At 42.1% G+C, this 27,466-nt stretch overlaps 2 protein-coding genes across 3 annotated transcripts; one reads left to right on the forward strand and one right to left on the reverse strand.

Moving 5' to 3' along the window:
- Positions 1-1,681: 1,681 nt before the first annotated feature.
- raf1a (Raf-1 proto-oncogene, serine/threonine kinase a) lies at positions 1,682-20,763 on the reverse strand. Its single transcript, XM_056732582.1, has 17 exons — positions 20,221-20,763; positions 19,175-19,381; positions 18,936-19,016; positions 18,755-18,857; positions 18,294-18,451; positions 16,651-16,743; positions 16,348-16,453; positions 15,546-15,570; positions 15,387-15,457; positions 15,155-15,199; positions 14,262-14,379; positions 14,095-14,179; positions 13,818-13,994; positions 13,651-13,697; positions 13,401-13,486; positions 13,153-13,282; positions 1,682-1,790 (listed from the first exon to the last, which is right to left on the reverse strand). The coding sequence occupies exons 2-16, from the start codon at positions 19,279-19,281 to the stop codon at positions 13,202-13,204; spliced, it is 1,383 nt and encodes a 460-aa protein (XP_056588560.1). The 5' UTR covers positions 19,282-19,381; positions 20,221-20,763; the 3' UTR covers positions 1,682-1,790; positions 13,153-13,201.
- An 84-nt stretch (positions 20,764-20,847) lies between these two features.
- cnbpa (CCHC-type zinc finger, nucleic acid binding protein a) lies at positions 20,848-23,987 on the forward strand. Of its 2 annotated transcripts, none has more exons than XM_056732580.1 (5): positions 20,848-20,959; positions 22,068-22,179; positions 22,260-22,325; positions 22,430-22,628; positions 22,995-23,987. In XM_056732580.1, exons 2-5 carry the CDS (start codon positions 22,071-22,073, stop codon positions 23,110-23,112), a joined length of 492 nt encoding a protein of 163 aa, XP_056588558.1. In that variant the 5' UTR covers positions 20,848-20,959; positions 22,068-22,070; the 3' UTR covers positions 23,113-23,987. The 2 variants fall into 2 exon arrangements, with proteins under 2 accessions (XP_056588558.1, XP_056588559.1); XM_056732581.1 differs by having other exon boundaries at positions 20,895-20,959; positions 22,025-22,179.
- The last annotated feature ends 3,479 nt before the right edge of the window (positions 23,988-27,466 follow it).

Genomic DNA, 27,466 nt, shown 5'->3' on the forward strand with positions numbered 1-27,466 from the left:
TCAATAGTAATGATATACAATCACAAACTACATGCTAAAGACAAAGTAAAAAAACAGCAAGTGCGACTGCTTAAAAGGGTGTCTAAGGGAGTAATATATACTGCAAGTCATAAAAAAAATTCCTGTGGTAATTCGTTTAAAAAACAAGTTGTATCCCCACATCACAGCAGGAGCTGTTGCACCCTGCCCAACTTCTGTGTTAAAAGCACATTCAAATAAAAGCCTGGGACTGTAACCATGGTTTCCAAAGACATTACAGACATTCAACATTCACGACTATGAAAATAAATCACAGTTGTTGTTGTTTTTTATGAAGAAATCTCCCAAGATTGCACTTCGTTGCTGAGAACACCTCCATGGATAGTTTCAAAACTCCTCAAAGCATCAAACTTTCATGTCTTGGTGCTTTATCTAGAATGCAGAATCTTGATGTATTCATATCTTCTTGAATGAATTCTACATGTATCAACTTTACATTTTCACACCCCGGAAGATGAAAAACAGATATATCTGTACATTGTGAATAACATAAAAGTGTACTGTCTTTGTCTAAAAGGGAACTTAAATGAGGTGAATACATTGTGGGCAACCATTTGGGTTTTATATGAGGATTGTAATAGAAAGACAAAAGTAGTTCAGTGCCATTTATCACAAATTGCATCTATATGAAGTGAATATACTGTAGATGACTAAATGTGAATAATAATTGCATATTGCATTACTATCAATGAAGTTATAAGCGTTGCAACTTGTTTTAGTTTCTACAAAGTAAATTAAAGATATCTGTACTAAATTCACAAAGTTGATTTTTCTGACGCTTAGCTATCGAATAAAGGCAAAATATAATATATTATTTTATTTATATTCATATCCATATTAATCACATGTGTTAATACATTAGTTATAGGAAGATTTAATGGCATTAATGTAATGTGTGATGTGAAAACATTTTATAGATAATACAATGGTAATGACCTTAATTCTGTTTAAATAATACTATAATTTATCTTTGTAATTCATGTCAAAGGACCAGAGTCCGTGCCCATGTTGTTTACTTGCTGAGGATACATCATGTACTACCACAGAAAACATTTCACACAACTATTAACTCTCTATGACAGAAAATGGAGATTACATAACACCTACGGGCCAGAGACAGCCCATGGTGAGCGGCATATTATGTGTTTTGTGTATCAGTCACTGCATGTTAAAATACGACCCAACAGTCTATAAACAAGACACACACCTCTACATTTGCTTAATTTTATTTCATTAAAATAACTCCTTGACAGTTTTGAATCTGCAATAAAACCTTCCAAAAAGTTGACAAATAAAATGATTTACCTTTTTTAATGCTAAACAACAAATAGCATTCAATGGCAGCTCAATACTGACTGAAGCAACATCTTTACCCATTAAAATGAGTCAATACTGCTAGCATGATTCTTACAAACTCAGTGTAAAAGTGCATTTGTCTGTCACTGGCTCTGTACGTAAAGAACAGCTCGATTTCTATCTGAGCTCAACAAGGACCGCAGACTGTTGAAATTTCAACACTTCCCTTCATTTATTGCTTCTTCTGTGGTTTTGTTGAACCTGTTTAACCTGCCCCGCAGCAGTACACAGCACAAGTATTTAGCTTCTCCATCTTCATGTAGATGGGTCCAATAAATGAATCATGGCAAAATGATTCCGATGTTCCTGCCTGAAGATAAGGCAGGGGCGGAGCCTACCCCAAAAGAGAAAGTAAACAAAATCCACCCACCGGATGATGTGTCTCCTTGCAGTTCCTAAAGGAGAAAGTAAGAGACGGTTAGCCATGGTTGAAACATGAAGTAACATTATACCTGCCTTCTACTGATGATGGCGTGAACAACATATCTTGAGGGTAAGTAATTGCAAATCACTGTTTTATCAGAACCTCCGAAAGTGATTATAGGCTTGACGAAGCCGAGTGAACAAGCCAGAGCCTGCACCGGCTAAAAGGGCTTCGAAAAGCCTTCAAATTCTCCAGAAGCCTGCACAGGCTGAATGGGTTTGCATGAGCCAATGGTTTCCCCCAACGTAATTTTCAGGAGCCTGCACAGACTGGATGGGCTTGCAAAAGCACAAAAAGAAATCATAAAATAAACAACAAACATAAAAACGACAGAGCCTGCTCAGGCTGAATGGGCTTGCACAAGCCAACAAAAATCCCCAATGTATTTCCAGAAGCCTGCGCGGCTGAATGGGCTTCCACAAGCCAAAAAAGCCTGCACGGCTGAAGGGTTTGCATGAGCCAATGGTTTCCCCTAACGTAATTTCCAGGAGCCTGCACAGACTGGATGGGCTTGCAAAAGCACAAAAAGAAATCATATAATAAACAACCAACATAAAAACGACAGAGCCTGCATGGGCTGAATGGGCTTACACGAGCCACTGATTTCCGGGAGCCTGCACAGGCTGAATGGCTTGCATGAGCCAGAGAATTAACTCAAATCTTACAGAGGCTGATATGAGGCTTGCCCAAGCCGTGCAATAAGTAACCTATCACCACCACCAGTAATTGCAAAATAGTACCTTAAGCTTGTGGAGAACGCCTGCTGAGCATCCAGGATGGTTTTAGAATCTAGTCGTATATAGGATTCGAATGCCATATATGACCATCTGCCCAGGACCTTGATAGAAGAAGTCGGAATCCCACGGGCGGCTGCTGAAGTAGCAGCGCCGATCCGAAATGATTGCCCGATCTAAAGTTGGGAAGACTTGCCACAACTCTCCAGAGCTGCTGCAAGATGAGCCCTGAACCACTCTTTTGTTATGGGGAAGCAATTTGATAACATGAATAGGGGGGATAATTTGTGATGACCAGGGCAAGTTTGGAGGTATCTTACCATTGAAGTGAAGGGGCAAATATCTCCATTAGAACGTGAAATAGTAATGTTAATGCCTGTGCGTAGTGTGTCGGTCTTCGAATGTTTAAGGAAAATAGTAAAGTGATTCGGTGAGAAAGTAACATCTGTATGACTGAGGTAATTGTTTTCGGTTCCATTGAGAGCACTAAGTGTATTAGCCCTGACTTAGAAACCTTGTCTCTTTTTTAGATCCTCACAAATACGTAACCTAGGAGTTCTTATTGACCAGTATTTAAAATTTGATAAACATATCTCTTATGTTATTGGATCCAGTTTCTATCAGCTCCGCTTACTGTCCAAAATCAAACATTTTCTCACACCAAAAACCCTAGAAATGGCTGTCCACGCTTTTGTTACGTCGCGTTTAGATTACTGCAATTCTCTATACTGCGGTATATCTAAGCGTCAAATTGCGCGTCTTCAGCTTGTTCAAAATGCTGCGGCCAGACTCCTTTTTAAATGTCGTAAACACAAACACATTACTCCACTTCTTAAATCGCTACACTTGTTGCCGGTCTGTCAGAGAGTAGACTTTAAAATTCTCTTATTTGTCTATAAATCCCTACACAACATAGCCCCTGTCTACCTCTCTGAACTTCTTCAGCTATACATCCCATCCAGAAGCCTACGATCCTGTGACCAGGCATTGTTGGTAGTCCCGCGAGTTAAGCTTAAACGTAGAGGTGAACATGCATTTGCAGTGGCAGGGCCTAAACTCTGGAATGCCCTTCCTCTGGAGATTAGAACAGCCCCTTCTCTGTCTGCTTTTAAGTCTCGGCTAAAAACGTATCTATTTTCCTTAGTGTATTGACTACTGTGATTTGGCCTTTTAAAGTTTTTTTTTAATCAGGTTGTTTTAAACTGTTGACAACAATGATATAGCCAATGGGGTTGTGTTAAATTTGTGCATGGTCTGTTTTGTATTTGTAGAATGTATGTTTTCTCCTGTAAAGCACTTTGGTCAGCCTGCTGGCTGTTGTAAATGTCCTATACAAATAAAATGAACTTGAACATGAACTGAAAAGGTTAAGTCTCAAATGGGTCAAAAAATCAGGAGTCGTTAGTAAATTCACCTGGATGCATTAAGCCCTAGAAGGCAGTTAAACACGGCTTCTAGGAGAATAACCCATGCGCAGTGAGTAAACCAGTTCCTTTAGAATGGGAAAAGCAATAGGAAGGCATTAAACCATGATTTTTTTTTTGCGAATCTTTAGAATGACCTTTTAGTCTTAGCCGTATGAGGCAGACGTATTTCGGGTGGGGCTCTTTGTAGAAACTACAAATATGCGAAAATATACATTTAGAATACGTGCATATGGACTCATTGAATTGTAACAAATCCGAGAGTTGTCAAGGTTATGATTTGACCGCCTACTATTGTCGTAGGCTGGGCTGACTGGGTCATCACCATGGACAGCAACAGGACCTTGACTCGCGAGAGTTTCAGGGCAGAGCGAGGCAGAGTGTCGGTGAGAGCTGCATACGACACAAGTTTCCTGACCGCCGAAGTAACGCACCAGTAACTCTGTGTCGATGATGGACCAGCCAGCCATGAGTTGACCAATGAGACGAATGAAGCAGATTTAATGGAACTTGATCTATGATATTCAGGGCCGTCCCTAGCATTTTGGGGCTCTAAACTGATTACAAAATGAGGTCCCCCATGAACTAATGCACACAACAAACTACATTTATTTATTTATAAATTAGATATTATTTATTAGAATGATCTTACTCGTTGTATAAATACCATGCACTGTGCTGTGTTTTACCTTTTCTGTTTTTCCTGTTTTCCCCTGTAAAGCTGCTTTGAAACAATACACATTGTGAAAAGCGCTATATAAATAAACTTGAATTGAATTGTACAAACCTGTACATTTTCCAGTAGCTCAGTGGTCAGAGCGTCGCTCCAGAAACGCTAACATCGTGGGTTCGAATCCAGGGAATGCACACTTACCTTACCCTATTCTTGATCCTTTCTTTTCTCATCTTTCCTCTTTCTCTTCTCTGCACCAGACTGATAGTGCCGAATTTCCATTTTTAATCTTAGCACAGTTTAAAGTTAACGCACATAATGATTGACACTGACATAAAAGCATGTAAATTCAATTTTCACGCACGGCAGAGGCCATCTAGTGGCCAAGGAGGCCCTATGCAACTGGCTATATCGCTTATAAGGTAGGGCCGGCACTGATGATATTCATAGAAAATGGTGCATCCGTAAAAGTCCGCCATCACTGCAAGATAAGTGTCCAATTCTTCACGGCGCCCAGGGAAGTTGTGGCAGAGTATATCTCTGTAAACTCTAAAAGCGTTTACAAACTCAGAAATGATAGATTGGGTTGTAGCCTCGAATCTAAAGTTCTTAGGAAAACCGCCACGTCACCACAGTCCACCATTTGCCGTTCAGACGCAGGTAAAGGCATCAGTAGGAAAGCTAAATTAACGTCCTCACCTTCGATGATGTTAGAGCATATTTGGTAAGAAACTGAAGCCGCATCCGGTGGCCGAATCGTCCGCCGAAGTATTGGGCAGCCTCTGCCGTAGACAAATTACACTGAGTAGCGCTCAGAGCTGTTCGACGAAAGTTGAAGTCTGCACCATCGGAGGAGCTGTCGCTTAGACGTTTGAGGATGTAGACGAGGATGTCGAGGGATTTATCGACTCGAGTAGGTTGGGAAAATCCGGGGATAAAGCAAATGTTGTAGGCCTACCTGTTGCGTTGGCCGTTGAGCCCACGGGAATTCCCGTTCTGGATGCGGGAACTACGCCGCACGTTTGAGGGGGAAGTAGGAGGTGGGTCGTCATCATAATCTGTGAAGTCGCAATCGACTAGAGGTTTTTCAACACGATTGGTTTGCTTAACTTACGACGGCCACTATGTCACTCATGCGTTAGTTTCTGCGAACGAAAGAGAGGGTGAGTACCATCCTTTTATACCACGTGATGAGGGATGATAGGCTAACCGGTAATTGATTATGATGTGAGGAGTCTTCCTGATAGAACTTGCGAGGAATCTTACATTTTTCATTTGCATATTTCCAGTAATGCCTTTATTGAACCCATTGCTTCTAGTTTTCTTTTAGGGCTAAGTCAATTGTTTTCCTTTTCGTTTTAAGTTGACTTTGATTTCCACAATGACTGGTTAGAGCTAGGAACACACCAAGAAATAGAACTGAGAAATTTTGGGGATTTTTTGTGTGTGCACAAAAAAACACACATGAACTACAGAATGAGCACACAATACATCATCGCATTAATCCCTTTTTACAATATGCACATACGCGCGATTGCCAACAAAACACAGACATAAGACTTAGTTTCCATTTACTGCGTGCAGTTCATGTCCGGGATGTGTAAGCACTGTAACTGCGCCATCTATCAGTTTGAAACGATCTCCAAATCCAGCATTATATCCACAGTTCCCTTTCTGTCGGTCTCTCGACGTTGTGTCGAGAACGACAGATGGGGTTCGCCCTTGAGAACCAATCAACTCTGACTACTATAGAAAAGGCCAATGAAATTTGACGAATGCAATTTGCATGCCGGGCTCCGCCCCCGGAAATCCGGTATAAAAGGAGGCCGGCGTGCAGCATTCACTTACCTTTTGTTCTTCAGAGCCATCGCTCATGAGTACAACTCAGGATTCAATCCTCTACAACTACACGCTGGTGCTACGACGTGTTACAGCGGATCGTCCCTTCCTGCAGCGACCTTCCCCTGGGCGTCTCGGCGGTTCCGGAGGTGTTAGAGATTTTTTCTAAAAGTCCTTTTCAGGACTGACTGAGCATTCTCCAGCGCGGCATGTCCCGCTGTTCTCTTGGGTGCGGCACCCTCATCGAGGAGGGGGATGGACATGATCGCTACATTAGGTGTCTGGGCGTCCAGCACACTGAAGCAGCGTTCGTTGACACATCTGCCTGCACTGCGGGCAGATTGTCATTCAGAAGTTGCGGTCACGGGTGGCTGTCTTCCTACGGGAACCAGCCACCATTTCGTCTGCTACCCGGGCTGTGACATCTGTGGCTACGGCCCCGATGACCACCCACGTTAGCAGCGTTAGTGATACGGGGAACTCTGCGAACGTAAACCCGCCAGCCAAGTGCTCACGGGCCGATCGCACCCCGATTCGCTCTTCTGAACGTTCCCCAACCGGCGGTGGCATACCGTCCGGATCCTCACGCACACACTCGGAAACGATGTGTGACGTAGATGAGATGTCGCTCGCAGCATCGGAGGGAGACTGGCATCCGACTCTGCCGAATCCAAACTCCACCCCCAGCGGTCGAGTTCAGGAGGAAGCAGAAGTGATGTCATCCGTGCTAACCCGGGGATACGTGGTTCCCGAGGTCGGTGCGCGGTGCAAACCGCGCATGAGGAGCTGTGTTAAACTTGGAACGCTCCACTCACGGACCGTTCCAGTGAAACCAGCTCCGGCTCCCTTACTTCCCTCGATGGTGAGGCAGCCAAGGACTGCGTCGAGATCCCCCGGGTGGAACGTCCGCCTGCGGTGCACCTGTGCCGCGGACGGCTACCACCTGGGGGGGGATCGACCACTCCTACCGTCCAAAGCACGTAAGACTTCGGCATCACTGGTGTCGAAAGCTTGCGATGTTGCGGGCCAGGCTGCCTCCTCTCTCTATGCCTTGGCCATCCTGCAGGTCCGCCAGGCCAGGGCGTTGAGAGGGCTCCACGAGGGTAAGGCCGACCCGGGTATAATGCAGGATCTCCGTGCCACCGCTGACAGCGCTCTACGGGCGACTAAGGCGGCGGCACGGGCCCTGGGTCGGACGATGTCCACGGTAGTGGTCCAGGAGAGACACCCCCGGCTATACCTTGTGCAGAAGAGTGACAGCAAGGAAGTCCGCTTTCTTGATGCACTCATCTCGCAGGGTGGGTTGTTGGTAACACCGTCGAGGACTGCGCTCAGCAGTTTTTTGACGGCGAAGCAGACAGTGGCAATTAACCACATTTTTTTCACGCCGCGACTCGGCCGCCTACAGGCCTCCGAGATCTCACGTGACGTCTGCTTCCCTGCAACTCAGGACCCTTTCGACATCGGCTCCGGTTCCTGTGCCCCCACAGGCGGCACCCCGGAAGCAGAGGTCGAGGGGGAAACCTCCACCCCGTCAGCAACCTCCTCGCGAGAAGGGACACTGACGGGAAGACCCCAGGGAGAACAACATCGGGCCCGAACCTTCACAGCCACGGCTCTGATCGGTCGGTACGGGACGACTCCTGCCTCGTCACCAAAGCCGGGCCCTTGTTAGGGCTTGGCGCCCACTTACTCACTGAGTTTTCTGTTCTCCCCGGGTTTACTTGCAGCCGATCGCACACTCCACTGGACTGTGCTCGGCGAACCGACCTCACACCCTGGCGAGGCGTGAGGTCGTACACATACGACAGCCGTCACCACTCTCAAACCGACAGTGCGTGCCGTTGTCCCGCCAGGCAGGTAAGCAGGCGGAGCAAAAACCTTCCCTCCGGGGACTCCCCGCGACATGGTTAGCTCCGCCAGCCGACGAACCACCCCCCGTGGGAATGATGAAGCAGACCGTCCCCTTGGTCACCCTGTCACAGTCCCTGGGAGCTCGAGAGCTGCCCACACTGTCTCGCTGGCTAATGAGGGCGGCCCGTCTTGGTTACTCGATCCAGTTCGCCAGAGACTCACCCAAGTTTCGGGGCATCATCTCTCCCTCTGTCAGAGGCAGGGACGCCTCCGTACTTCGGGTAGAGGTCACCACCCTTCTGGCAAAACAGGCATCGAGTTCGTCCCTCAAAACCAAGATGTTCAGTGGGTCACCACCCGCACTTCATCGTTCCCAAGAAAGACGGCGGGTTGCCCCCAAAGGCTGCGTACCCTGAACAGAGCACCTTCACAAGCTGCCATTCAGGGTGCTCACACAGAGGCGCGTCCTGACATCTATGAGGTGTCAGGATTGGTTCGTGGCAATCGACCTGAAGGACGCTTACTTTCATGTCTCGATCCTCCTCGACACCGGCCGTTCCCACGGTTCGCGTGCGAGAGGCGGGCATATCAGTACAGAGTCCTCCCTTTCGGTCTGTCCCTGACCGCCCTTTCTCCCTGAGAGGAGGAAGGCGAGCGGGTACTAAACTATCTCAGCGACTGGCCTATCTTGGCACACTCGCGAGATCTGTTATGTACACAAAGGGACCTGGTGCTCCGGCACCTAGGTCGATTGGGACTCCAGGTCAACCAAGAGAGGGGCAAGCTCTCCCCAGTGCAGAGCATCCTCTTTCTTGGTATGGAACTGAACTCTGTCACCATGTCGGCGCACCTGTCCGCAGTATGAGCCCAACCAGTGTTGAACTGTCTGAAATGAACATTTTAGGCAGACAGCGGTCCCCCTGAAACAATTCAGAGGCTCCTGGGACACATGGCGTCCTCGCGGGCTAATACCCCTCGAGTTGATGCACATGACACCGCTCCAACACTGGTTTCAGAGTCGAGTTCCGAGGAGAGCGTGGCACACAGGCAGCAGGCGCATGGTGATGCCGCCCTGCTGCCGACGCACCATAACCCCTAGTCTTTATGACTTTTTCGACGGACTCAGGTCCCTCTGAGCAGGTTATGAGGCAGGTCGTGGTGACGACTGAAGTCTCCCTGCAGGGGTGCGGTGTAGTGTGCAACGGGCACGCAGGTGGGGTGTTGGACGAACCCCCGCCTGCGCTGGCATATCAATTGCCAAGAGTTGTGGGCTATGCTACTTGCACTGAGCAGGCTCTGCCTCGAGCGAGACATACACGTGCTGTTCCGAGGACAGCACTATAGCTGTAGCGAATACAGATCGTCAGGGTGGCGTTCGCACACAGCAGCTAAACACAACTTGCTCGACGCCTCCTCCGGTGGAGTCAACAGGTGACTCGTTCCCTGCAGGCCACACACCCCGGGCAAACTGAACTAGACAGCCGACGTGCTTTCTCGCCAGTTTATGCCTCGTGGAGAGTGGCGACTCCACCCCCGTGCAGTCCAGCTCATTTGGAGGCTGTTCGGGTAGGCCCAGGTAAAACCTGTTCACCTCCCGTAACACCACCATTTGCCCGCTTGATAGTCCCTGCCCTCGGCACGGATATCCTTGCGCACAGCTGGCCGCGGGATGGGCGGAAGCACACCTTCCCCCCCCCAGGAGCCTTCTTGTACAGACTCTGTGCAAGGTCAGGGAGCAGGAGCACCAAGTGTTATTGGTTACACCACACCGGTCTAACCGCACTTGGCCTCAGAGCCGATGCTCTGGACAGCGACTCCCCCTGAACCATTCCCCTGACAGAGGACCTGCTCTCTCAGGGGAAGGACACATTCTGGCATCCCAGATCAGACCTCTGGAACACCCATGTCTGGTCTCTAGACGGGACGAGAAGATCCTAAGATGGCTACTCCCCCTATACGGCTGAGACCATCACCCAGGCTAGGGCCCCATCTACTAGGCGATTACACGCCTCTAGACGGTGCCTCTTCTCGTCCTGGTGTCTTTCTCAACGAGAAAGACCCACTGAGGTGCTTGATCAGGATTGTGTTCCCCTCCTCACGAGACTGGAGACTAACATCTCCCTTCCACACTGAAAGTGTATGTAGTCGCTATTGCCACTCATCACGACTCAGTCGGTGGAAAGTTTCTAGGGCAACACGACCTGGTCACCAGGTTCCTAAGCAGCGAGAGGGCGGAATCCGCCTCATCTCCGCTCCATACCCTCTTGGGACCCTAAGTGGTCCTGGGGAGCCTCAGGGCCCCCCAAAGAGCCCCTCGGAGGTTCCGATCTTCCTCATAGAGTAAGACGGCCCTCCTGACGGCGCTCACTTCCTTCAAGAGGGTAGGGGACCACCGAGCATCCTCCGTGTCCCTGGATTGCCTTAAACTCGGCCCTGGAAACTCTCACGTTATCTTGAGACCCAGGCCCGGATGCGTGCCCAAGAAGTTCCCACTACTCCCTCCGGGGCCAAGTGGTGAACTTGCAGGCGCTCCCCATAGGGGAGGAAGACCCAACCCGATTAGTGTTGTGTCCAGTACGTACTGGACCGCACGCAGAGCTCTGAAGCTCTGACCAGCTCCGTGTCTGTTGGAGGACAGCAGAAGGGGAAGGCTGTCTCCAAACAGAGGCTGGCGCACTGGGTCGTGGACGCCGTTACGACGGCATTCCGATCTCAGAATCTCCCATGCCCATTGGCAGTGAGGGCTCACTCCACACGGAGTTTAGCCACCTCCTGGACACTGGCAGAAGCGCCTCTCTAGCAGACATCTGTAGAGCTGCGGGTTGGGCTATGCCCAAACACCTTCGCAAGGGTTAACAACCTTCGCGTAAACCCGGTGTCAGCCCACGTCCTGCGTGGCGACATGTAGGACTGGCATCCGGGGGGGCGTATGCCTGCGAAAGCACCTTTCCACCCTCTAACAGGTTGGGTCAGTGTGCTATTTACCTTTTCTTCTTACCCGAACACATCGCTAAGAAACTGGTACCTCACCAGCCTCCCTTCTTACCCAGACACTGGTTAAGAATAGGCATACCATCCATCACCAAACAAGCACCCCCTGGGGGCTGGCTGGGCAGAGCAGCCTTCCCCCTTAGGCCGGGATACCATGTGAGCTATCACAGATAGCTCTAACCGGACCTAGTGCTACCGGACGTCTGTAACACCCCCTCCGTGGGCTGTTCCGTCTGATGTATCCTCATGAGAATGGTTCCCACTCCTGGTAACCCATGAGCTTCCCCAGGTGGGCCTCCACCTCGCGGTTAACTACTCAGTCCGCACGTTCCATGCGTTCTCCTCCAAGGACGAGACCATACCTATATCCACCATATTCCTCCCCACGGGTAGGAGGTGGCCTCTGTAGCGCTTCTCTGATTAAGAGTCGCGCTTACCCGGTGTAAACTGATCTGGACGGCCTCTCGCCTATAGAGAGCTAAGGCCCCGTCCGTGAAAGTTACCGGTCAGGGCTGTACCCATCTTTCTCCAAGAAAGCTCTGGAACCCCCCGACCACCACACTGGAAGGTTACAGTCTCACGAAAGCTTCGAGATGACACGCCCAGGCTTGTTACCGTCACTTCGCTAGAGATTGTGACGCGATACAGCGTTGTGGCGTTTTCCATAGGCAACCCCATCTGTCGTTCTCGACACAACGTCGAGAGACCGACAGAAAGGGAACGTCTTGGTTACGTATGTAACCTCAGTTCCCTGATGGAGGGAACGAGACGTTGTGTCCCTTATGCCACGAACACGTATCGTATTCTGCTGCAGTTTGAGAGGTCTCAGGCTCTTCAGAACAAAGGTAAGTGAATGCTGCACGCCGGCCTCCTTTTATACCGGATTTCCGGGGGCGGAGCCCGGCATGCAAATTGCATTCGCCAAATTTCATTGGCCTTTTCTATAGTAGTCAGAGTTGATTGGTTCTCAAGGGCGAACCCCATCTGTCGTTCTCGACACAACGTCTCGTTCCCTCCATCAGGGAACTGAGGTTACATACGTAACCAAGACGTTTATATAACATCCACCACTGAAATGCCCTGAACAAACAAACACACGTCAACGTCTTTCACTCTCACAGCCAATCTTGACGCAGGACAGTCAATCTTGATAAGCGATTCTCTTCCTATCGCTCGTTGGTTGGCACATGTGGGCGTGCTTTTCCGGAAGAATTGGCCAATAAAAGGAATAGGATCCCGGTTACGAAACAGGGATTCAGACTTATAAAACCTTTCCGAAACAAGTTGGAGTGCTGGGGGAGTGTATCAAGCACAGAAATACTCATTTTTTGACAAGTTGACCATGTTAAGCATGAGCGCGTTTAACAGTGTAAAAGAAATCAGAATGCATGACATTGCATGTTATCCCGCCTTTAAGCAATATATCATTTCATATTTTTTCTTTGATGAAGGGGCCATACATGTTTTGGATATTTTCATTTAAGATGTGTGAGGTGTCATACATGTCGTCAACACACACAGGTCTGGGGTTTCAAGAGCGCCAATTAGTTTACACATCTAAATTTAGACCAGCACAACACATGGCAGAAAGCCAAGATGAGAGCTCCTGTATCTACACATATACGCTGGATAAATAATTTTGTATAGTCAAGGTCCAAAAAGCAAGATAAATAACATTACAGTTATCCATACTCTTTTAATCCATTTAATTTCAGATACGCTATGAATTTACATAGTGCGACCAGAGTTGAATCAAGAATCTTTTCTTTCATAGACAGTCAATAATTTTCACAGACAGAATTGTCAATCATGTGTTACCTGATCTCGGTTGGCTATGTGCGAGTATGGCAGCTCCCCTGTCATCAGCTCATATAGCACAACTCCATAAGAATACACATCTGACTGGAAACTGTAAGGATTGTTGTCCTGCATCTGCATCTGGACCTGCCTGGGTGGGAAAAGTGGAGGTCAGTGACTGAGGCGTAGGTCAAATGGATTGAAGCACAAAGAATTACTGATGTTAAGACACTGATCGTCCATAAAATGGATCACAAGGGCTTTTCCACCTGCTGAGAACCGCTCCACCTGGCTTTCACTGTGGCTAATCCAAAATCTCCAATCTTGACTGTCAAGCCTTCGTTTAAGAAGATGTCTGTGCCTGAGTTAAGGGCAATGTAATCATGTGGAGCAAGACTTCTGACCATCAGCATGAGGAACAACGACAATTTCCAGTAAACTCCAAATTCATTTGGCAGCCTAACATAGTTTGAGGTTGGACCTTTTGGAAAGCTCTTAAATGTGTTGAGTGAAGGATACTGTTTGATTTCAGGTCACGGTGGATAATGTTTTTTGCATGTAAATAACTGAAAAACAAATGTGCAGCATGCTCATTATTCTTAACGCTAAAGTTAAAGATATACAGTACATATGAGGTGCAGAAACAATCATGAGGCCATGTGAACTGTCAGGATGCTGAAACTCACTCCATGCCCTGAGCTGTCTGTCTGGCGATCTCTATCAGCTGAAACATCTGGAAGTTGGTCTCCTGCACATGGAGGTGTTTGTAGAGACTGCTGCCTTCACACCACTGCATCACAATGGCAAGATTGTCTTGTGTCATGTAGCCCATAAACAACAGGATGTTGACATGTCTTGTTTTCCTGTTAAGAATACAAGAAGAATACAAAGATTCAGAATCAATCTAAACACAGAGTAGAACTTTATGTGCATAAGACATTACAAAATATATTAACAGCTTACCTAAGAACTGCCACCTCATTGCGGAAGGCCTGAACCTGCTCTGGTGTTGGCTTGGTGACTTTTAATACCTTCACAGCTACATCACCTATAAAATGTCCACAAACAGTTCAAAACATGTGTGCAAAGAATATAGCGATCGTAGATACGACTGAAGGAAAACTTCTCACCATGCCATTTTCCTTTGTAAACGGTTCCAAAGGGGCCTGAGCCAATTCTGTTCAGAAGCATGACCTCTTTAGCTTCGATCTCCCAGTAATAACTTGAGTCTCGCTTATCCCGTGTCCGCTAGTAAATTATGAATGACATTCAGAGTGTGGTCAACAGAGCATTAGGATTGTTTACAGCTAAATGTAAGGGAAAACACTGAAAATGGGGGTTGCTAATATATCTCAAAGAGTATGGTATGCTATACAGAATCAGCCAATGCTGTTGTACGTTGAGTGCACTGCACTTGGCATGGCATGAAAGATCCGAAATTCAGTATGCTATAAATTGAGTGGAAGGTAGTGCTCTTTAATTCAGGCTGAGAATTCTGCCAGGTATGCGAATATCTGTTATACTTATGTGGGATCATCTGGCTAAAATAAAAGAAAAACAGTAAGTGTCGCAATGTAGGAAAATGTGTCGGAATTATGGGTCCAACCAATGTACTGTATATGGAGAAAAGGGTGGACCTAGCACAGATTCTTAAGGTACCCCGTGGTCAAATTATGTGATCATGATACCCCTCCTCTACAGAAGACCCTGAAAATCTACCTTTAGGGTAAGATTCAAATTTGCATGAAGTGGAATCTCTGTGATGCCTAGTGCTAATAGATTTGTAAACAAACTTCAGTGATGGAAAACATACTAATGTCTGTTGAAGGGTCACTTGTGAAACCTGATGACAGTTGTTTGGCAGGTTGTTTGAGGTCAGCAGGATATACTGTAATTAATGCCATTAGTTTAATACAGTAAATTTTCACTGCGATTGATTTATTATTTAAACCAGCAGATAGTATATAAATAATATGTATGAGAATAACTACTTAATTAACTACTAAATGCACACAGAACTTACGATTTTGACTATGTCATGGGTGTTGATGGATGGTGCCCGTTCTATCTTTTTCAATTCAAGTTTATTTATATAGCGCTTTTCACAATGTGTATTGTTTCAAAGCAGCTTTACAGGGGCAAACAGGAAAAACAGAAAAGTTAAAACACAGCACAGTGCATAGTATTTATACAACGAGTAAGTTCATTCTAATAAATAACATCTAATTTCTAAATAAATAAATAAATGAATATACGGCTATCTGAGCCGGTGCGGGTATATTGTTCTGTCCCCAACCTGTTAGGCTCCGATTCAGGGAACTGTAAGCTGCAAAAAGACAATATGATTTATTTTTATCACACAAGGCAGTGTTCTATGCCAAAAAAATATATACGTATAAATCACTTAATCTTACCTGAGCCATGACCACGTATTGCATCCTGCAGTAAAAGAAATAACATACAACTCATTCATATATATATTCATAAGCCTAATGAACACTATAAAACTTTGATTTGAGCACATTTCAAGCCAAAGCTAATAAATCTAGACATTGCTTTGACTGTTTGAGCATCTCCTTTTCAAACACTATTTCATGTACACACTACAAATATACAATGTTATGAGTTTGTGTACAATTGTGTACAACATTGTGAAAATACAATTCAGCATGTCTGTTTTGACATAAACCTTGTTTTGTTAAACCTGACTGATGAGTTTTTTTTCATTGTCTGTTTTAAGATTGTTGATCAATTATTTTTTAAGCGTTTTCAGTGCAAATGTGTTCCTCTTATAATTTTTTACATGTGCTTAGTAACACTTCCATCCAATTATTATTTTGAACTCCCTTTAGCAAACAGTTCCATAATGATATCATTCTTATTGTTTTTGTTGGAAAACGAACATCAGTAAGTATGCACATGAAATGTTTCATCATAATGGACAATAATCTTGTCTCGCTTCCAAACATTCCATTCTGTTCGAAAAAAAGTAATAATTAAAAAGATAATAAACCCAAGCCACATGAAAGATAACGGTCAGTCTTTCACTGAAAAAATACTAACGTTAGCTCTTTATTTCCATCATGGACAGGTTTTTGGGTGAAATTGACCCGAACTTTTGTGACCATGTAATGGGCTGACGGACAAAAAAATGTTAAAAGTAAAAAGATGAGAAACTAACAATCCACTTATTAAGAGCGTGATGTTTGCTTTTACCTCAATCTGGATGCTGTCAATGGTGATTGTGGTGCTGATGATGTGTACGTTGGGTGTGGAGGTGGACCGCAGTCTCTGCGACAGAGCTGCTCCGGTGAGAGGATATCTGAAGACAGGAGAGGTTGAATGTCTGTGCATATCTGACAATTTGCATATGCATCAATCTTTTTATTTTGGTCAAACAAGCAGGTCCTAAACTAGTTAAAGTTTGAATATGAAACAAGCATCATCAATGAGACGAGGTTAATAATGACTATTATCATCTTTAACCAGATAATCTTTCAAGAGAAAAGCATTGGTTACCTGCTGGGAAATCTGCTCAGGGATTCCCTCATTCTCCGAGACGTGAGTGGAGGAAGAGATTGAGTCCCACTTTCACCAGGAGTCGGAAACAATCTTTCAGAAACATTAAATGTTACGCATCCTGCTCACCCATTTCTTCTAATACAGGGTTCAACATAGCAAATTTCCAAAAACTACTTACATCCCTCATTATCTATTCAAATGACCTCAGTGAGTTTGTAAATGTTAAATCTCATCGGATCTAATGTTTCTTAGTTTTTATTTGTGTGTTCAATCACATGAGAACCAATGAGATATTATTAACCAAAAAAGGAAGTCATATATACCTCAGGCATGGCATTTGGGGGAGTAAATTACAGTATGAGAAATATTCATATTTGGGTGAACTACTTCTTTAAAGAATTTAAATGTGGACCCTTGCTTTAAGTCCCTTTGAACAGGAAGTTGAAATTGTTTTTAATTCCATATTCTGACGCATTTCCAAGTGATCGGAATTTCGAATTCTTAAATTCTTAAAGGAAAAGCTGTATTTTGATGACATATAAGAAGCACAGTGTTGTCTAGGCAACAACTGCCATTTCCGTTTTGCGTTAGAATGTCCCAATGCATGCATACAGTTTTTCTATGCACTAAAATGTTTATAGTTTTTGATAATACTTTGCATACTTTAAGGGCATAGTAGAAGTACGCAAATTGGGATGCAGCAAGTCTCTACAGGGCGAAGTGCATTTTCAGATTTTAACTGAGGATTACGATGGCACATGAATTTTAAAAAGAGAATGACCTACATTGGTAAGGTAAACACAAAAAAATAGGGATTGTCATTTTTTTATTTCACTGGGACTTTAAGCTACGTAACAAGCAACTAAAAAATGTATTCCTGCATAAGAAAACAGCATCTGAATAATACTTTAAAAAGTGAAACACAACAATGTCATTTTAGCTTATCCACCGACTGTGAGAAAACACTTGTGCGTCTTTGTAAAATGCATTCTTGTACAAATTAGGACACCTTTTTGTAATGTCTCAGATATGTCAAATAAAAATGATATTCATCTGAAATGTTATAATGTGTGTATTTAAAGGGGTCATATTGCGCAAATATGTGTTTTTATGTGTCTTTGTTGTGTTATAAGTTGCCCATGCATGTATTAGACTAATTAAAGTGTAGGAAACAAAAGATGAATTCTATCTAAAAGCGAATGCTCACCAAGACCTGCCTGAAACACCTTTTGTAACCACACTCCACAAATCTACGTCAAGTTTGTGGTATGATTTGACTAAGACCACCCAAATGTACCTGTCAGTAAAATTGCTTTGGAACCTGATGTTCCAAACATGGTAAGAGGCATTACATTTCCGTCACACGCTTGCGGTATTCGATCAATCACTACGAACTGGTTAACTGGCCAATCAAAGCACACCTCGCTTTTTGAAAACGATGAGCTTTGTAAAATTCTGCACGTTTCAGAGAGGCTGGGCAAGGTGGAGACACAAAGATGCTCGGTATGTGGAAAATACAGCGTTTTGAACCTTAAATTATGTATAGACATTGCATTACATCTAAAACAAATGATAATATTAGTTTTAGCCGTGTCATATGACCCCTTTAAAAGATAACATAGCAGAGGTTAGACACGTACAGAAGCTGTCGGATGTTGCTCCAGTCTACACACATTGTGGGCACTCTAGTGCTACAGTGCTCATGGAACTTATAGCCACACGTTTGACAACGAAAACCATTTAACAGGAATTTGTGGCATATGTCGCAGAAAGCCAACTTCAGAAAGGTTTTCCTGACCTGTCAAGGAAAGAAAAAGTTTAGGATTGTAAAGCAAAGAAAAGTTATCTACACTGAAGAAAATGTGTCTGTGTGTCCTGGTTGACATTTATAGTAATACAGTCATTTTTGAGGTTGTGGGGACATTCTTTTGGTCAGCATGAGGAAAACAGTTTACAAATGTAACTAAATTATGTTTATTTAAAAATGAAAAAATGCATAATAGTTGGTGTAAGGGTTGGGGATAGAATACAGTATAAAAATCCGAATGTCTATGGAAACACGTGTTTGTGTGTGTATGGACCAATGTTCTGTAGCACTCACAAAGTTAAGTGTAGTTAAAGGAACGTGGTCTAAAACCTCCACTAGCAGTTCCTCCCCAATGAGTGAGGTAGAGTCTGTGTTCCAATACATACGAGACTTCTTTCTGCAAACACAAAACATTACCTTGTGAATCTCATCATGTCGTTCTGTTGGCACAGAAGGTTTTGCTAAGCGAACTGACCTCCTTTGGTCTGGATGAAGACTGAAGACAGCACAGCACTGGGGCTGCAGCCCTCGGACCTTCAGCGCTTTCATCAGACAGCTGTGTAGCGTCATGCCAGGATGCACATTCACATTCAAAAGCAGCAAGGACATCATTTCAATTAACAAACATGTGAATTCATTTTTAACATGATAGTTAACTTTCCATTAGGTTTGGAAATGTCCTATACATGAGAATGTTGAAAGATGCTTCCTCACCACTGTGCGCTGCTGGTTGGGCAGGAAGTATGGTCCGGCTGGTTTCTGAGATGACCAAGGAGTGCTGTGGACATGCTGATCCTTGGATCATTGTGGGAGAAATACATGATCGCTCAAACACAGAGTTTTTCATTCCAAGATAATTCCTGATGTTTCTCCAGGCTCCATGAAGCTCCTCCATTACAAACCATGCCACAGAAACAGCAGCTGTCAAACACAAGTGATGTGCTCGTCAGAAAGCCTGTATAAATGCGTTAACTGCTAATGTATCAATCCCAATAATGTAAGAGTTATATGAATGACTATCCAACAATATACCACTGTACTTATTAACTATGAGAGATTACTTAGAAATAATTTCTATAAGCATATGAACAGGAAAAATTAACCATGGTTTGTAAACATGTTGGCCATATGTATTACCATCGTTTCACTTCAAATACATTACACTACGCTTACTAAAACAAAGGCAATTTGTGGTTATTAAGGTTTTACTACAACATCCCCCACCCAAAAAATATATAAGGACGTGCAATTTCCGTTAGAGTAGTTTTCTTTATGTAAAGTGCAACCAAAAAAAGATCTGTCAAAAACACACAATAATGGCATTAAATAACAATTTAACAGAAAAATTATAGTATATATTATCTGTGGAGTAAAAATCTGGGTAGTACACAGTTTTGACACAGCCTAAGCACTGTTTTTGTCGGGTTACTTCAAATGTTATAAAGACATTTATAAACATTCATAATTTCGTAATAATGAATGTAGAAATATAGAAAATAAGACCTGATGAAAACGTTTCTGCTCACAGTGATATCTACAAAATAAATGAATTATGTATTTGTTATTTTTGTATTTACTTTATGTTTACAAACACACAGTGTTGGACAGTATTAGGCCACCATTGTACCTTTTAACTTTTAAACTAACGAAACCAAAACACATATTACATTCATAATACCATAATCAAACTCAGTCAAGCATAACACGAACGCTCCTTACACACAGCTCAAAATGACTTTAAAACAGCAATAAACACTTACCAAAGAAGCACAACTCCGCCATAACCTGAAGATACGGCGATGACGTCACCCGACAAACACGGAGGCACACAGACGCGCACTTTTCCGAACATCAACCATGGATTTACTACAATACCGACAGTTTAACAATGACAACCACGAATGTATTGTTGTCCCTACAGTACTCATCTCTCTCTCTCTCTCTCTCTCTCTCTGAATCTTTCCATTTGCCAAAACATTATAGACAAAACAAGAAATATACAAAACAATGACAACAAAAACAGTCATAGTTACAATAAGGTACTACGTAACAAAATAATTTTAATTAGTAAAAGATGTAAATACAGAAATTATTCTTGAAACCACTGATCAGTTCTTGAAACATAAACAATTATATAAAAATAACTCTCACTCTCTTGGTTAATTGGCAGAATAAAAACAGGCAGTATTAGTAACATGAAATAAACATCAATGAAAAAAAAGTGCAGTCAAATTATGCATGTGTATCTATTTTCTTTGCAGCAGGATCACATAGGATTCTAACGGGACACTTCTGTGGGCGGGATGATGTTTTCCTATGATTGGACAAATCGAGGGGCGGTGTCTGCAGACATTCGTTTTTCATTGGCTTGTCCAAATGGACTTTAAATACCTTATTGGCTACTGTTTCTGCTGCTTGCAGGAGTCATGCGCAGAGCTGAAGGGAGGAGTAAACAGCAGTGAGTCACAGCTAACAGGCTAGAGGCTACTGTGCTTAAAGGTGAGTACACTCGTTATTAACCGTAAGCTTATAATGAAAACGGCTTTTATTTATGTTAACCGTCCGATTTGTTCAACCTTAGACGTTACATATAATAAAGTTGGACACATGGCTCGTGCGCATTTTGTAGGTCTGTTTGAACGCGCGTGATCAGTTAGCAGAGGCCTGCAGGAGTGCGTGTCTGCGCGGGAAACTCTCATATAAGTACACGTGCGCATATATAAATACACGTTTAAAACACAAACGAGCGTATAAACGCAAGTTACAGCATGAGAGTGATATGAATTAAGTTCGCTTGTGAGGTTTCTGTATGATGATGTATGCCGAGGCCCAGTGATATGATTCACATGACTTCCACCATTTCCACGTGCATTACCTTATACCGTAGGACATAGTTTACATGCAGGCGCGTGCGTTATTACATTATAAATATACGTTATAAATTGCCTTATGCTTCTTAAATCAGTACAGCCGTACCATCGTATGCATGTTTTACCCTTCATGTGTGTGAATAGATTAATGTGTGTTTTGGTAGTAGGACGCCCACATTCGCCACGTGCCTTTATTCCCTAGTTCACCCTTTATAAATTGACATGTCATTTTATGTTACTTTGTACAACTCTAGTCATTAAGTGTGCTCCTACCCTGTGTTTACAGCCCCATGTTTGACATGTACGAATAAAACAAGCGAGAAATTTAGCTTGTAAAATAGAAACACCCTTTGTTCATCAGATTATAACATGACACTAATCAGATTTTATGACACTTGAACAAGTTAAATCCAACTACCCATTGCTGTTAAACTTTAACGGTCTTAACATTTAAGTCAATAATAATTTACATGATACTGCTTTCTTTTGTATTACAGAAGTGAAAATTAATGGATAGAAGTGGAATTTTATGAAAAGATACCATAAAATAGTCATAAAACATATTTTTAATTTCTTAACGTAAAATATAATGGAAATCTGGGTGCAGTGAGGCCCTGACATGTGCTTGGCAGGTTTAGTGGGATTCACTTATTACCTTCTCCAGCATGAATTTTATACAATGTTACGATCACAGCAGGGTTTGCATTGAGGCGTCATCAAAGTTTGTGACTTCACAGAAAATGGATATGAGTACCAGCGAGTGCTTTGGATGTGGCCGCTCTGGACACTGGATCAAAAACTGTCCTAATGCTGGTCGTGGTCGCGGCAGAGGCAGGGGACGAGGAAAGGGTAGGAATAAGTGAGGTATTAAAACAGATTGTATATGTGCTATAACAGATCTTTAACTTGAATGTCTCTCTGTTCTGTAGAACTCTTCTGTTACCGGTGTGGAGAGCAGGGCCACATTGCAAGGGATTGCGAACAGACTGAGGACGGTGAGAGGACTCAATCATTATGTCGCTGTCTATGACATCTTAAAATATTGTATTGGTGTTAAAAATTTGCTTCATGAAACCTTTGTTCTTCTGTTTAAATGCAGCATGCTACAATTGCCATAGGAGTGGACATATTTCCAGAGACTGTAAAGAACCCAAAAAGGAAAGGGAGCAATGCTGCTACAACTGTGGCAAAGCCGGCCATGTGGCGCGAGACTGTGACCATGCCAATGAGCAGAAGTGTTACTCATGCGGGGGCTTCGGACACATCCAGAAGTTATGTGACAAAGTCAAGTGTTACCGGTAAGACCTTGTTTCTCAACTGGGCTATAAATTGCTTTTGATAGAAATGTCAGCCAAATATGTACCAGCGAAGCCTTTTAAAAATTTTGCTTTGACAAAATGCATTATTTACCTGATCACTCTGGTCCATACAATGATAGGCAATGGTGTCTATAATGTCATGCTTTGTAAAATGACACCAAACTCAATTTCAGTTGACTATTCTTCACCTAGCCTGAAAATGGAGACATACTGACGGCCTAATCCAAATATTGCTTCATGTCATTTTTTTCATGATGTTTCAAAAATCGTTAACGTGACATTAAGTAGGCATTCATTGTGTTTTTTGCAATAACGAAAATTCTGTATATGTGTGCCGATTTGCAGGTGTGGTGAGATTGGGCATGTGGCAGTGCAGTGCAGCAAAGCGACCGAGGTGAACTGCTACAACTGTGGCAAGACCGGTCATCTGGCTAGAGAATGCACCATTGAGGCGTCCGCATAACCGTTTCCTCTGTTGCCCCTCCTTTCCGGATTGATGGTAGTTTCCTTTCTCTAAACCCTCTTCATTGGCCAAAGGCTGGCATACAGAGGCTTTTCCCAGGCCGGTGGGCTGCTTTGAATTTTGTTTTTCCTTATTAATAAAGGGGTAAAAAATCATAATGCATTCAAAACAAAAAAGTTTTATTTAGGTTGAGGTGTAATGTATAATGCTTTGTCGAAGGACCCCTTCCAAGCCGCTGGTGAAAAGATCCTATACTGGGATGTCACGTGCCACGCGAGACCTGAGCTCACAGCTGTGAATCTCAGATAAAATGTAATCGATGTAAGAGGGAATTTTGGTGTTGTTTAACTTTCTGTTATGAGGAGAAAATTGTAAGATGACTTAAGGGTGTGTGAAGGACCCTCTTAAGCATTAATATCACCAGAATTCTGGTGCTCACAAGCAGTTCACAGAAAAGTGTGTGGAAATAACGAAATGTTATAACGCTATTCTAGATTAATTTGAATTTGAGAACCTTTGTTTTGCCTTAAATTCTTTTTTTTCCATTTTATATTGTTAGACTTTTTTTTAGAAAAAGTCAGGCTTGCAAAGTTCAGTAAACATTGCTTGGTAATGTTAGAGTAATTTTAGTCCTTTCTACCCTAAATTATCAGAATAATAGAAAGAGATGTGGATTTAGCAACAATTTGCAAAAAGAATGTTTTCACAGAAATATTATTTTTGTACAATTTCACTTGGACTACTGTAAAAATATCATTTGCTTGTACTCGGTTTTTAAGTCAGAAGGAAAATGCAATGTAAGTCCTTGAACATAGAAATGTAATTTTAAACTATCAATAAAGCTGGAGGAGGAAGGGGAGTCTGTCTGCATTTACCATCAAGATTTTGACTCGTTTAGTAAATGTTTACAGGAATTTTATGCTCTGTAAACATCTTGGCTGGTTGTATATTGAGTATCATATGCTCTAGAATAATTCCTGGAGTCTCTTTAAGATGATTGTAGATATGCATTTGGGGCATTTATTTTAACAATGAGTTTAGACTTGCATTGTAATAACAAATCAAGTTTAGGAGTATTGTAGCTATTTGTTTAGATTATTTTCATTTTGGGTTAACCTTATCCTATTCATCCTCATGCCTTCACAGATAAATAACTTAAACATTAACCCACCCTAACCACGAATCATATTTATATTAACATGTTCAAATTCAAATCTAGAAGACATTATAACCAGCTAGACATTTGATTTAATGACAGGTGTAGAGTGGAGTCATAAAATATGAAATGTCAATTTGTGTATATACTACATAAACGAAATTGTGTATTTATGAATTGACTTATTTCATTTCTGTTACTTAAATCTTCCCTTCTGCTGGGATTGGAATCTTCTTTTGTTTAGATCAAATTTATCCGAGTCTTACTAAAAAGCTTTTAACAACACAAATTTACAACCAGATCTAAACCTAGACTGGATTTTCATGATCTAATCTAAATTAGAATTCTTTTTATCTTTTGAAAAATAAATGTCCAAGATTTGATCGATCTAAAAGCCAAAATCCGATCAGATTTCTTTGATCACATGGTTCCAAGCACAGGTTTGATGACCTCTGGTTAAAATCATTGAATGTTTTAGTGTTTTATTTTACTAATTCATATACATTTGAAAGACCATTGTTGAGTAAATAATGATAGAATTGTAGGTATTCGTTTAAAGTATCAACAGTTGATAGAAAAATAATAATCTGGCTCTGAATGGAATGAAAATTTCATTATATGCTAGGATCAGGTAATCGGTTTTACTTTTGAACAGTTATTCAAAGCAAAACTGTGTACAATAACCCTGATCCATACAAAAACACACATTTTCAGATGACCAAATCTTGATTACTAATAGGCCTACTCTGCGTAGGCCTTAAAGGGACATAAATAAAACAAAATATTTATTTTAATTATTTTGTGTTCGCTTAGAAAAGTTTTGCGCGGTGTTCACCCGAGATACTTTGCAATCACCAGAAAAAAAATACTTTTGACAGTTTTATCACTTATGATTTAGCCAATGTAGTTTATAAACAGTAATTAAAAGAAACCCTTTATATTATTTTATGCACCAAAAATAGAAAGTAAATTAAAAATGGTCGGTCTGTATATTACATTTTACAAATGTATTTGTTTAGCCTAAAAGTAGACTTGATCCAGATCAAAACCTAGATTGTGAATTTGGATTAGATCACAAAATAATTTTTCCTTTTAAACAACCCATTTTTAGGATTTGTTCAAATCTGATAGCTGAAATCCAATCAGATTACATTTGAACAACTGACTCCTAGTCTATGGACTTTAATTGCCTTTCACTGCCGTTCTTTTTTTATTCTCACTTAGCCGGTTACATCAAAAGACACCGGTTGTACCCTTTAACACCTTAAGATGTATGAATATTTACCGTTTAGGAGTAAATGAGCAAAGATAGAAGGATAAGTGATAGATCAACACTGTAAAAAATGTCCCTGTTAAATTACAGTAAACTACTGGCAGCGATATTTGCCAGCACATAGCTGTCATTTTACAGCATATCTAATGTAATCTGCAACAACAGTTTATTATTGTAAAGGAAATTAGAGTGCTGTGCTGCAGAAAATATTATTTGCACAATATAAAACTGTTATTTTAGGGTTCCTGCTGTAATTTCCATTAATTGTTTATTACTATAAAATTTTTATTTCTGTTAACTTTACTATGAAATAATACCAGTAGTAGAATGTAGAATGTGATCCCTACATTGTAACACTGCTAGAACCTGAGGATTTAAGATTTACACAGATAAAACAGATAAAAACTGCTTGCAAATAAATAGGTCGAACAAGAGAAGACTGTAAAAATATTACACTTGTATAAAAAAAGCATTAATTAAATGACAGTACAGTATGCATCACCAGTACAGTTCTGCATCACCTGTAGGATTGTGCTGAACAAAGCATAATGCTGTGATGTCACAAAAATATCGTATTGCAGAACATTCATGTACCTCAGTGGTTAGAGCGTGATGCTAGCAACGCAAAAGATCATGGCTTCAGTCCCAGGGATTGCACATACTCAGAAAAAAATGTATAGTATAATGCAAAGTAAATCGCTTTGGATAAAATCATCTACCAAATGCATAAATATACAATACACAGAACACAATGTTATGACGTCACATTAACATCTGGCTGCAGAAAACAAATTAACCTGACTTAATAAATCCCCATTCAAATCCATTAGTGTTTTTGTACTGGTGGGCATAATGGGATTCAAAGTTGCTGCTTTTATGTGCACAACTTTCCATGTCTTCTTGGAGACCTTCACCAGGGTTACAATGTACAATAAGGAAGTAAAAAATGAATTGCACTTAAATAAGACAAAATTCATTGTGCTGTCCCGTATCAGCATTATATCAAAGTAGACAGCATTATATTTCTATTCTATGCTATTCGTTTCATGTTGAGGCTGAAAGCTATGCATTCAGAGAAAACCACAAAAGACGCATTAGGAAAAAAACTGTAAGTGTAAGTATGCATATGCCTGACATGCAAATATGTTGTTGCAAAATATGTTGCAAGTTATGTTTTCAAACTACAATACACAGACAAACTGCTGAAGATCTTACAAAAGTAAAACACAGACAATATTTTAAATAATCTAATAATTAATAATGAGGCCGTCACAAGACCAGTGAAGTAGGCTAACTGTTAGCCTCCTAAATTTAGGGCACGTTGCAATAATCCTTAAACTAAATAAAAAAATGTCACATTCTTTGCTGGCATTTTATAATAAATCAATGTATCACACATACCTAAATCGATTAGATTGCTAGTTAACAAAGGTAAATGAAAATTAACAACCTAGCTGGCGTTAATGTTGTGTAGTTTGCCGATTTAGTTTATCCTACAGACTTGTGGATATAAAAACCTAATAAATCATAATTCTATAAATTATTCTAATAACAATGACTTTGATCAGTTTGCACTTACCTATATAAATAGTCTAAGAGGAAATCCTGTATGCACGTGAATGCATTGTCCACTTCAAGTTGACAGTGTCACAGTCATAGCAAATCCATATACTTAAACAGCTTCTTATTAGTCCTTCTCACATAATAATATAAAATATCTGTAATTTTAAAACAATTGACTGTTAATGTTGCTTCGTCATGACTTCCCACAGAGAAGTAATGAGCAGGCTCATTTGTCATATCTGATTAAAATGTTGTATTATTCTTAGTGGTGGGCCGTTAACGCAGTGAGACTCTTATCGCGCGATAAAAAAAATGTCGCCGTTAATCTATTCTCAAAGTTGGGTTGGGAGCTGGGTCTATAC

This window comes from Triplophysa dalaica, chromosome 20 (assembly GCF_015846415.1).
Source record: "Triplophysa dalaica isolate WHDGS20190420 chromosome 20, ASM1584641v1, whole genome shotgun sequence".
Classification (NCBI taxonomy): domain Eukaryota; kingdom Metazoa; phylum Chordata; class Actinopteri; order Cypriniformes; family Nemacheilidae; genus Triplophysa; species Triplophysa dalaica.